Source organism: Danio aesculapii, chromosome 24 (genome assembly GCF_903798145.1).
Source record: "Danio aesculapii chromosome 24, fDanAes4.1, whole genome shotgun sequence".
NCBI lineage: Eukaryota > Metazoa > Chordata > Actinopteri > Cypriniformes > Danionidae > Danio > Danio aesculapii.
In genome coordinates, this window is record NC_079458.1 from 14402284 (window position 1) to 14415155 (window position 12872).

General features: G+C 34.8%; 1 protein-coding gene across 1 annotated transcript in view; it reads left to right on the forward strand.

Moving 5' to 3' along the window:
• Window positions 1-556: 556 nt before the first annotated feature.
• Window positions 557-12872, forward strand: part of LOC130218066 (uncharacterized) — a 28616-nt gene continuing 16300 nt past the window's right edge. The window contains exons 1-6 of the mRNA XM_056450099.1: window positions 557-665; window positions 1120-1175; window positions 1298-1567; window positions 1746-1781; window positions 1892-1933; window positions 2071-2164. Of these exons, the coding sequence (XP_056306074.1) occupies window positions 661-665; window positions 1120-1175; window positions 1298-1567; window positions 1746-1781; window positions 1892-1933; window positions 2071-2164 (503 nt within the window). The 5' untranslated portion in view covers window positions 557-660. The remainder of the gene's footprint in view (window positions 666-1119; window positions 1176-1297; window positions 1568-1745; window positions 1782-1891; window positions 1934-2070; window positions 2165-12872) is intronic.

The following is a 12872-nucleotide window of genomic DNA, read 5'->3' on the forward strand; positions in this document are numbered from 1 at the left end:
ATAGATAGATAGATAGATAGATAGATAGATAGATAGATAGATAGATAGATAGATAGATAGATAGATAGATAGATAGATAGATAGATAGATAGATAGATACTGCTCAAAAAATAAAGGGAGCACTTGAAGTTAAATTGTGTTGATTAAGTGTTCCCTTTATTTGTTTATTTATTTATTGCAGTAGCTATATAGGCTATTAACACAAATACATTATTCTATACCAGCTTAGAATTAACGTAAATCTGTTTTTTAGGCTCCAGTTGTGATTTTTATAGGTTAAATATTAATATGTTCCTTTCAAATGAACTAAAGTTATGCTTTACAGAGTCTTTCAAATACATAATTTAAATCAAAATATCGACAATACGTCTGAGCAGATACTAAACAACGGCAAAAAAAATCCCCCTCAGCAACAAGATATTGTTAAGTTTCCAACTTAGACTATTTCCGAGTTCACCTCTCCACATGTTTGAGCCCTCCCCAGCATGTTTTATGTTAAACAGTCATTTGTTTGAGCGTGTCAAAATACCAGCGTGTCTCAACCAATGGCAAAGACGCTTTCGGATTTACAAAGAAAACTGAACAGACAGAGATCGCAACAAGTCTGATCGCAACTAAAAGCAGACACAGGAAGGAGACATCTGAACGCATGTCAACGAAATGCAGTGAGTATTGTTTGACAAGAATTCCAGAAGAGCTCGATGATCCGACGTTTTGCCTCGTAAAATAACCCATTTAAACTGAGCAAAAATAAAATATTAAGTCAATTAATTAAATATGTTTGGATGTTTATTTCTACGTGGTATTTAAATTTTTGTATTGGTTTTTAATATCTTTTTATGAACCTGCATTTATTATTTGCTCAATTTAACCACACTAGTGGATACTGAAATTCAGTGCACGTAAATGCTTTGATCTACAGTATATGTTGTTCTAAAAATCTGCATGTTAAGCTATTCAATACATTAAAACATTAAGTATATTAAATATTTAAAAAAATAATATTACTCGATATTTTAGTGGATAAGCAAAGTCAGAACAAGCAAATATTAATGTTATTTAAATGTTTTACATTAACTTCTTTAGCATGCACTTAAATATCCACATTTTTACCTGCAGGATATCAGGCATTTCCTTCATCATCCTACTGATTCCAATCAGTACAGCATATGAGAGTAAGCACATTACACAAAAATGTTGATTTCTTTAAAAATTACTACAATTTATAATCCACATCATCTTATATTTATGATTCCTAATAATTAATGTAAGGTCCATTGGCAATAATGTCTCACAGTAAAATGCGAGGGTGATTCCATTGAGCTGTCCTGCCTGGAATCAAGCATCAAGGACAAAGTAAACGCACTTTGGAAAAAGAGTTCGGGTGAAAGGGTTATCTGGAACTATTACGGAGACAGCAACAAAGGAGACTCTTTCACAAACAGGACCGTAAAGCTGAATGATGATTTCTCCCTTTCCATTGATGGATGTGCTCAGTCAGACCAAGGAATATATATTCTCTGCATTAATGGAGAACCAAGATGTGAGATTAAACTGCTTGTCAAAGGTAAAATTCTCAGTTTAAACATGAATTATATATATATATATATATATATATATATATATATATATATATATATATATATATATATATATATATATATATATATATATATATATATAAATTTGAATATGTCTTTATTTAAAGATGTTATTGTATATTTATCATTTTTCTTTTTACATAGCCTCAAAACAATGCAATAAACCAAAAACAACCACAGGTATGTTGAAGAACGTTTTTCTTTAGTTTTCTCTTTGAATTTAGTTTCTTGATTAAGATTAAAACCTATGAATTAAGAGAGCCTTATTGAACGTTTTTTTCTTCACACAGCACAATCAACAAGCCCTACAACTCATGAAAAGTCAAGACAAGGTATACACTCACTTTCTTTGGCTTACTCCCTTCTTTATCAGGGGTCTCCACACAAAATATATCACTAGATAAATTAGATGTAAGCTGTTTGTTTGCTTACTCTTACTAAATTTCTTCATCCTCTTTCTGTCATACAGATGATCTGCAAAATGAATCCAGTCTGCCTAAAATTAGCATCACGGGTGTTTGTGTCGCAACCTGTTTGCTTTCACTTGTGGTCTTGTGGGCTGTGTACACCCAGAGAACAAATTGTAAAAATAAAAAGCAAGAATTTACACAGCTCCATACAGATACACAGAATAACAAAGTCTGATTGTGAATTGAATGACTTTATCTTTAATGTTTCAAGATTATTTATAAAACCTCACATAAAAAATGAATATCAGAAACTAAATGTTGAACCCAGAGTAGTGAAAATGATGTCAGTTAATCACACCTTCAGAAATCAACACAGAAAACACATACATTTACACATAAATTTAAGCAAATGTAGGTCAAGCCCTTGCATCATTTTCTGTACAGCAGCTGTTAATATCAGACATGTAAATAGCATGATGTGTTTAACTCTTAACATACTACAATTTCCTATTCTAAAAGAATTAATAGACATTATTTTAGTTCTATGTAACAAAATACATAGAGGTGAGGTATGTTTTCATCCTTTATTTGAAATCTTAAGTTGTAATATTGATACTTTACATATCCATTCTATGAATGCTTCTATAATGGTCTATAAATGCCAAAATATGTATTTAATAAATATAATATTTAAAATTCTCAATTTTGTCTTTTTTCTTGTTTGTTTTACATGCTGTGATTAATAATTGGGGTCTGTCAGTTACTTTTTAGCTATTGCTTTAATTATCAGGCTAGGTTAGTAGTAAGAAGTATTGTTTCATGTTTCCCACAGCACAAAATAATTATGGAAGAAGAATTTTTAATTCATTTGTCATTATGTAACTATTTGAAACATGCCTTAAAATTCCACCAAGCAATAATTAAAAACATGCTATAGACCAGTGTTGGACAGTAATTTATTAACATAATTTCTCACATTTATATAGTGCTTTTCTGGATACTTAAAGCACTTTACATATTAGGGGGAATCTCCTCATCCACCACCAGTGTACAGCATCCACCTGGATGAAGAGATGGCAGTCATGTTGTACCAGGATTGGTGGAGAGGAGACAGAGTCAATCAGCAGTAAGGAGGGAGCATGTTTATAAACATTGTAGATATCAGGGCAAAGAACATGAACACCCATGGGTGTGTTCGTTTTGGTGGTTTCAATTGTCAACATCATTTGACACCATAGCACACACACACAACCCGTTTTGCAAGAAATGACACGCACCTTATTAGCTTTCAATGCTTGTTGTTGAGTTTGAAAATTGCGTCAGAATTTAAAATTAGCTGCATCTGTTTTAATTTTCACATTGTCAGCAAAATCCCTCACAAAACTTTCCAACTTATGTTAGAACTTTTAGATCTTTTGCTCTCTCATGCATGTCTGCCAGTTTTAGCAAACATTGTCCAAAATGTATAGTACTTTTCAGAATATATGTTTTAAAAACAGCTTTACAGAATGCATTTAGTCAGTGCATAAAACATATTCAGACAGAATCAGCCTCAGATAACCCCGCGCAGTTACCATCTGTGGTTTCATTTCATGTCAAACCGTTGGAGAGGGTTTCATATCACGCTACCGGGAACATGAGGTCGTTGAGGGAAATGAATTCAAATGCCATAAAAGTGTTGACAAGTTACTTCATACTTATCATTTCTTGCTAAAGGGGAAGAATGCATTTCTCTTAAAAATTCCAGTCTTATCTATGGTTCCTAAATAGAATGTTGTTTCCTTTAAACACTTCTCTACTTTTTAAAACTTTTAGCGATCCCACAAAACTGAATTTCAATAAAAATATAATTTACTCACTCTTCAACTGTAACAAACCTGTTTGAGTTTCTTCCTTCTGTTGAACACAAAACCACTTAAGAGAGAAAAAAGATTAAATAACATTCATTTTAGGGTGAACTATCCCTTTTAAAGGAACATTGCATGCATTGATGTGATGTTATGCGATCATATGCATTAATATAAAATGCATACATTGGTTATTAAATCATATTTAACTGAAAATGGATATATTTCTAATTATAAAAAGAAATGAAACCAGCACTTACACTTAAAGGTTCAAGAAATCCTCGAGTACTTTTTTGAGATTTGAGCAATCAAGACAACTTTAGCACCTGTCAGCTACAATTGTGGGGAAACCTGGATAATTGAGCTTTTGTCAGCATTTCCTCTTCTGAGTTTAAAATCATTATTGGGATGGGATCAAAGCAACTGCCTGTCCGGTGATGACATGTCAGTTGCTCATAGACTGATTTGACTTATCCTATGAGAAGACCCTGCTTCTTAATTATTCATGACTACACATGCTTATTGATGTCAGACATATAGACAAGCCTGCCAAGTTGAGACAACGCACAGCCCACAGTATTTAGGTGGTTGTGAAGGGTCATACGTGTTTGTTTCCATGATCCACAGGGTTTGTTGGCGTTCCCATGATGCTGTCAGAGCCCACTCCTCCCTCATCTCACTGCGCTTCACACCTACCATGTGGCATTTTTTGAAAAAAATTGAGGTAGACTTTCATGACCCTTTAAGCAGGACTTACACTGCATCCTGAAAGTGCTCATAGCGCTTCACTTTTTCCACATTTCTTTGTTACAGCCCTATTCCAAAATGGATTAAATTCATTTCCTCAAAATTCTACACACAATACCCCATAATGACAATGTGAAAAGACATTTTGAAATTGCTGCAAATTTATTAAAAAAAAAAAAAAAAAAAAAAAAAAAAAAAATCACATGTATATAAAGTATTTACAGCCTTTGGCGTGAAGCTCTAAATTGAGCTCATTCTGTTTCCACTGATCATTCTTGAGATGTTTCAGCAGCCTAATTGGAGTTTACATGTGGTAAATTCAGTTGATTGGACATGATTTGAAAAGGCATACACCTGTCTATACAAGGTCCCAGGATTGACAGTGCATGTCAAAGCACAAACCAAGCATGAAGACAAAGGAATTGTCTGTAGACCTCTGAGACAGGATTGTCTAGAGGCACAAGGCTGGGGAAGGTTACAGAAACATTTCTGCTGCACTGAAAGTTCCAATGAGCACAGTGGTCACCATCATCTGTAAGTGGAAGATGTTTGGAACCACCAGGACTCTTCCTAGAGCTGGCCGGCCATCTAAGCTGAATGATCGGAGGAGAACGGCCTTAGTCAGGGAGGTGATCAGTAACCTGATGTCACTCTGTCTGAGCTCCAGTGTTCTTCTGTGGAGAGTGGAGAACCTTACAGTAGGACAACCTTCTGTGCAGCAATCCACTAATCAGGCCTGTATGGTAGAGTGGCCGGACGGAAGCCACTCCCGCCTGGAATTTGCCAAAAGGCATCTGAAGGACTCTCAGACCATAATAAGCAAATTTCTCTGGTCTGATGAGGCTAAAATTTAACTCTTTTCAGTGAATGTCAGGTGTTCCGTTTGAAAAACCAGGCACCACTAATGACCTGGCTAATTTCATCCCTACAGTGCAGCATGATGGTGGCAGCATCATGCTGTGGGGATGGTATTCAGCAGCAGGAACTGGAAGAATAGTTAGGATAGAGGGAAAGATGAATGCAGCAATGTACAGAGACATCCTTGACCTTATCTCCTTGCTCTTGACCTCAGACTGGGGCGAAGGTTCATCTTTCAGCAGCACAATGACCCAAAGCACAGCGCCAAAATATCAATGGAGTGGCTTCACAACAACTTGGTGAATGTCCTTGAGCGGCCCAGCCAAAGCCCAGTCTATATCCTATTGAACATCTCTGGAGATATCTGAAAATGCCTGTATATAATCTGTATACCAGCTGTATATCCATCCTACATCATAGAGCTTGAGAGGTAATGCAAAGAGGAAAAAATTCCCAAAGACAGGTATGCCAAGCTTGTGGCATCATATTCAAAAAGATGGTGCATCAACACAGTATTGAGCAAAGGCTGTGAATACTGATGTACATGTGATTTTTCAGGTTAAATTTTTAGTAAATTTGCAACATTTTCAAAAAATCTTTTCACATTGTCATTATGGGGTATTGTGTGTAGAATTGAGGAAATAAATGAATTTAATCCATTTTGGAATAAGGCTGTAACATAAAAAAATGTGGAAAAAGAGAAGCGGTATGAATACTTTCCGGATGCACTGTAAGGCCGTCATGAACAAGTACTGCAGTATTGTTTTTTCAGAAACTCTGAGTTTCATTTACAAAGAATACAAAGTGACAGCTCACCAACTTTGTAATAAATTAGGGCAGGACAGGGCTTGCATAACAAGCTACAGTAGTTTTCCTTTTTTTTTTTTTTTTTTAGGAACAAAGATCACCTTTTTGTCCTAGGTTCAGATTTACTCTCTTTCAGTATTAATGTCTCGCTTCATGTTTACTAATGACATGAAGTGAAACAGAGCTAAAAAGGGTTGTTGTTTTTTTTTTTTGCCATCTGACCTATTTGCATTTCACACAGAAAATGTAGGAGAAGAACATTTTAATTTCAGTAGTTAATTGAATGGTGTTTATACCATTATTTAACACCCAAATGCATGTCTTAACCTATTCTGCATCAGCGTTGTTAGATTATACCCACCTCATCATTATCTGCTGCGCCTGCTTTAATTTGCGTATCATCAGCAGATCACACACAAAACTTTTTACTTGCAGTTGGGATCGTAATGGCACTGCTCTCTCACTCTAATTTGCCATGCTTAGTAAATCTAAATCTAGTGGTTTTTTTAGAACTTATTTTTAACCGCATCTTTGTATGTGTCAGTGTTTATCAAGTAACCTGTGATGTGTCAGGCAAACAATGACTAACAAAAATTTCCACACATTACTAAGACCTCATTATAGTCTTTATGAGAATGTTTAGACAGCGTGTCATTCTTTTAAATGTTCAGATTCATCAGGGTTTCTGCAGGTTTCCCGAAGTCAAATTTAAGAATTTAAGACCTTTTACAGGGTACATGAAGGAATCCTAAAGAAAATTTCAGCACCTTTTTAAGAATTTAAGACCTTCTCAGAATATTTTAAGACCTTATCGCCACTTCAAACTCTTATCAGTATCAAACCTTTAACTTAATAAACAGTTGTTAATAAACCATTGTAGTTAAATAAATCAACGGAGCACAACCATTCAACAGAACTCCGATAAACTCGAAGAAACGAAGCTTGAAATAAACCTGTCTTTCTCCAACCAGGAGTATGCAAGCTTTCATTTTACCATCTGTTTCACTACAAGTGGAGAGTGTCACACCACCTTACTGCATTTAAGAGCCTGAACCAATCACATGGATCGAGCACGTCGTTGTTAATATTAGGAGGAAAATAAATATATTTATGCTTTTTTGGAGTCACTTTGGACACTTTGGACAAGGCTTGAACAAAATTTAAGACCTCGTAAAAACACAGTTAAGACTTTTAAATACCTTTTAAGGGCCTTCATTTTCTCCTAATTGACTTATCAACTTTTAATACTATTAAGACCATCAAGAATTAAATTTGAGGCTTATATAGGGCTTAACACTAAGGATAATTACCCAGTAATTTAGTTTTTTACTTGCCCCATCAAAAAAACAAATTAGAATAAGTCATTTCATCACCACATATTTAAAATAACATGTCAAAACAAGCAGACCCTAGTTGTATACATATTAACTTTAAAAAAAACATAAAAAAATAAACAATGTTTGGACAACAATCTGTTATAGTACTAACTATAAATAGTTTTGCTGAAAGTGTTATTGAGATGTATTGTTGGTGTTTGGATGTATTGAATCAATCAGGTAACTTTACATAAACAAAAGAAAAGATTCATTTAAAATGATTTAAGACCTACAAGACAACTTTTCTGTGAATTTAAGACTTTTCATTCATTTTCCCCACAGCAGAATGAACCAGCATATCCAGCATATTTTTACACAGTGGATGCCCTTCCAGCTACAACTCATCATTGGGTAACCCCTATAACTCATTCACACACATACACTACAGACACTTTAATCATACCCAATTCACCTGTACCGCACATCTTTGGACTTGTGGGGGAAATCAGAGCACCCGAGGAAAACCCACGCGAACATGGGAAGAACATGCAAACTCCACACAGAAACGCCAACTGACCCAGCAACCTTCTTGCTGTTAGGAGACATCACTACCCACTGTGCCACCCTATTTAAAACTTTTTAAGGCCTTTGAAATTAAGACATTTTAAGTCTTTTTAAGACCTTACAGACACCCTGTTTTATGTAAAACAGTTTAGCAGGTAAGATATTATCAGGGAAACTATGGAAATGTGAAAGATATCAAATGTTAATAAAAATTTCATCATCATTAACCATCCCCCTTACCAAACTTGTTTGAGCTTCTTCCTTCTGCTGAACACAAAAGAAAATGTTTTAAAGAATATCGATTACCAGACTGTTAATGGCTTTAATGTTTACTTCCTTTTATGAGAACAGTCAACTCTCTGGTGAAAAGCATAAATGCAAATAATGTACTTTGAAAAATTCAAAGATTTGGAACTATTTGAGGGTGGGTGAATTTTCATTTGTGTGGTGAATTTTCCTTTTCCTTTGGTATCATAGAAATTTTCCCAGACATGAAATAAAAGTGATAGTATTTTACAATTATGAATATAAAATCAAACTCATTGTGGAGTTTTTGAAACTAGTTTCGACAAAATGTTTTGTGTAACATCATGAGCATTAGAAAAACCCTATTCTGACATTTAAAAAAATTCTGTGATGATTCAAAGACATGTGAAACATTACCTCAATTGCATTGAGGAACCTTTGTAGCTGACTTTAATTTTCCCATTGCCACATGTGAAAATTCTGTTTTGCTTATTATTTGCATAAAAATATTATTTGCATTGCATAATATTTGATTAAATTTTGTTCTGCACAAGGAAAAGGACTGTAAAGGTCGTCAAACACACTCTTGTCGTTGGTAACATTTGACTAGCATGGTTTTATTTATATAGAAATAAAACAATTGAACAACTGGAGGATGAGGACATTGTTCCTTCCTTTTTACTTTACGTGAACATTTCTATTTAATTAAACATTTCTAATTTTGTTCTTAAGCAAACCTCATGCAAATACATGATTTTTTTATAAGCTGTTTTGTCACCTTTATAGCCAACTCAGGAGGATTATTATGGTGTTTATGTATAAAACAAGGTCATGTTGCAAGTCACGTTGTGCCATGTGATGGTTGCATAAGATCTTATTACGCAGTTATACTTTCAGTTCTTTTATAAGCATCTAAAAAGCACAATTTCAGTCAAGAATTACATTTACATTACTGTGTATTCTGTGTGTCTTGTGTATTATCTTTTCTTAATTTGTTGAAAAAGGAAAACATTTGTTGAAAAAGTAAGCTAGTCAATGTTTGTTTAGAGATCATTTGATACCAAACTACGCACACACACATAAAACAACCCTGCAGGCCTATGATCTATTACAATACTCCTCTTTCATCTGTTTTTTTTTTTTTTATTATCATTTTAGTTATTTTGTCTAGGTTTGGATATCAACAAGTCAAAAACATTCATTCCACATCAAATATTTCAGCTATTTTTGGGGAGATAAAAAACAATTATTTAAAACAAAGTATGATATTGTTAAGGTAGAAGCATATGGCATAATTCTAACCATATATACATGGCTGAAATCTGTTCAAATCAGTAATACATCATCCACATTTTGGTGATAACATTTAACCAGTTTACATCCTTCTAAACAGCTATAAAAGCAGCTCATGTTGACTGAATAATAAAGCACCTCTATGGCCTCATTGAGTTTCAAATAATAAGAGAACATGTTCTAACACAAAGCATGTCGGTTAAACACAAATAAAGGAAGAACTTGAAGCAGGAACTTGGTTAAAAAAAAGCTGTGGTTGAACCAGTTTGAACACGTCTAGAAAAATATAAACCTGTTTATAAATGTCTTTGTTGTTGAAGGATTATTTTGGCATTTTAACATACAATGGGATTTTTTTTTGTATGGGTTTAATATAGAACTGCCTGAGGTTTTGTTTAGTAAACTCTCAAGAGTTATTAACTGACTTAAATTAAACAATACCATTTCTCAGAACCAGAAACTCAAGCTGTTATGGTCATAGGCGTATTATGGCTTGCAAAAATTGAGACAAGCCCTTCCTTCCAGGCACATAGCAAAACAACAAGTCAAAAGAGAACTTCTTTCATCACGTTTTTTTTTTTTTATTTCTTTTTGATACATCCCTTTCAACAAACAATATATAATACAAAGCATACATTTGTATAGCAAATTTCTCATTTTAATATGCATTTTTATTTCCAAATGAAACCACCGTTAAGCTTTTTATTGCACTTTTTTTACCCATGCAAACAATTTGGCAGTTAGTGCTAAATTAAAGTTAAATATTTCACATGCATGCAATAAGCTGAGATGTAAACCTATAGAGAAAAACAGGAAGAACTCCTAACCACAGTTGTGGCTGAAAAGATACTACACACAGCTGTGGCAATTATATTGTGTATTAAAACACTTTAAAGATACAAAATGCATTTCATCCATCTGTCATGCTACAATGATGGTGTTAGCAACAACCAAATAGACTATACTGCAATTGGTGCAAAGATAAGACAGTACATGAGCTTTTATCAACTCGATGAAAAACATTTCATAATGTTTTAAGAATATGTGCAGAAGTTATGTATTGTTTTTATGATTGAAACAATTGCATAAATCCAGTCATTTGAGGTAAAACAAAATGTACATATACTTTCTTGTTCAAAACTAGCCACAACCCTCCAAAACGACAAACACACTTTAGAGATGTGCAGACATGCGCGCGCACACACAAACACATACACACACACACACACGCACACACACACACACACACACACACACACACGCACACACAAGTTTCGATTTCATCTAGCTTCATTTGAAGCAAATTACAGAAAAAACATACAGGATCATGTTTGTAGTAAACGACCATTCGGCGTTTTATGATTATTCAATTAAAAAGACTAACAAAAACATGTTGCTGTACTGCTGTATGAAATAAATATTGCACAAAGCATACATGGAGAGTGACAGGGTACAAACAGGGCTAATGACCAACCAATACTTTGGAGATTTAAAGCACATTTTAACCACTTTCACATCTTAACTTTAAGTCCCAGCAAAACAGCACTATTGTGTACAACAACGTACAGTGTAACACTCAAAACTCCTGCTGCACTCTAGAGGTACACATAGGTATCACAACTACACTTAGTTTACATACTGTGGTAGTTTTATGAAATACTGCAACTAAATTCGAGCTCACTTAAATACTGGGACTATAATAATGTAATTATGCTTATAATTAAGGACAAAATGTATCTAAATCATAATCAAGTTATGTCTACTGTTAGTTTATCTCTTCAAATAACAGTATGTTCCGCAGTGTTAGCCAAAGCTGTTAGTTATTAGCAGGCCACACGCACACCCTACAACTTTTTTCAATTGTCAAATAATGTAAAATAATGAGATAAATCCTAGAATAACGTTAGCCATAAAACACATTTAACTTAACAGGTTACAGATAATGGATGTTTTTAAACAGCCTAGTCTATAACTTTCTAAAAATTAACGTTATACATTCAGTCACGGAATGTGAGCTAACAGCTAACTGAGCTGTACAAACGAGTGAGTGAGCCTCTCATTTCCATGCTATTTCGGTATACTTGCACTGAGATCGACGACAAACAAACTTAGATATCGTTCAACATAGTAACCGCAGTCAATTCCTTTTGCTATACTACTTTCCTAATGTTATATTAAAATCACTATATGGCGCAGCCTACATAACGTTAGGCCTTGTAACGTTATAACTCGGGAGTCCAAAGACGCGACGACGTTTTCCTTATAATCTCACCAAAACAAAATGTGTTTTATCTGTGTGTCACTTACCTCTGCCGCAAAACATTATTCTTTCACACTAAAACCGTACTAAAGTCCGAGTGGAGTGGAGTGGAGCGCGTCACAGGATATAAGACACACTAACGCTATTCGGTTTCCATCATAACCAGTAAAAAACGTAGTTTTTTTGTACGATCTGATCATTAGCAGGCGCTTATCCCGGTGTAATCCGCTGCTGTGACCAGATGTTCTGAAGTACGTCCAAAGTGCGTCTTGACCACAGTCCCCAAAGAGACCCTGGATACTTCGGATTGTGCATACTACTCTCCTCATGTCTTCTTCCTAGCTCCACCCACCGTTAACGCACGTCCATGCACACAGCAATAAAGCATACTTTTTGTGACACTGTATAACAAAAATTTATATTTTTGCATTACTGTGACGGTTGGGGCAGGGGTAGACGTTAATATAAAACACAATTAAAAGCAACAACAGTGCTGTCTTCTTCTTTGGAGTTTAACGGAAGCAGACAGCAGCATCCACCTTGCATTACTGCATAAGATACATTAGTTGCATTGCTACATAAGTTGCATTACTGCCATCTGCTGTTTTCACTTAAGCTTTATTCTTTTTTTATTATATTACATTCATTTATTCATTTTCTTTTTGGCTTAGTCCCTTTACTAATCTGGGGTCGCCACAGCAGAATGAACCGCCAACTAATCCATCATATGGTTTACGCAGTGGATGCCCTTCCAGCTGCAACCCATCACTAAGAAACTCATTCACACTTTTACACTACGGACGATTTAGCTTACCCAATTCCCCTATAGCGCGTGTCTTTAAGCATGTGGAAACCGGAGCACCCGGAGGAAATCCACGCCAACACAGGGAGAACATGCAAACTCCAAATTGAAATGCCAACTG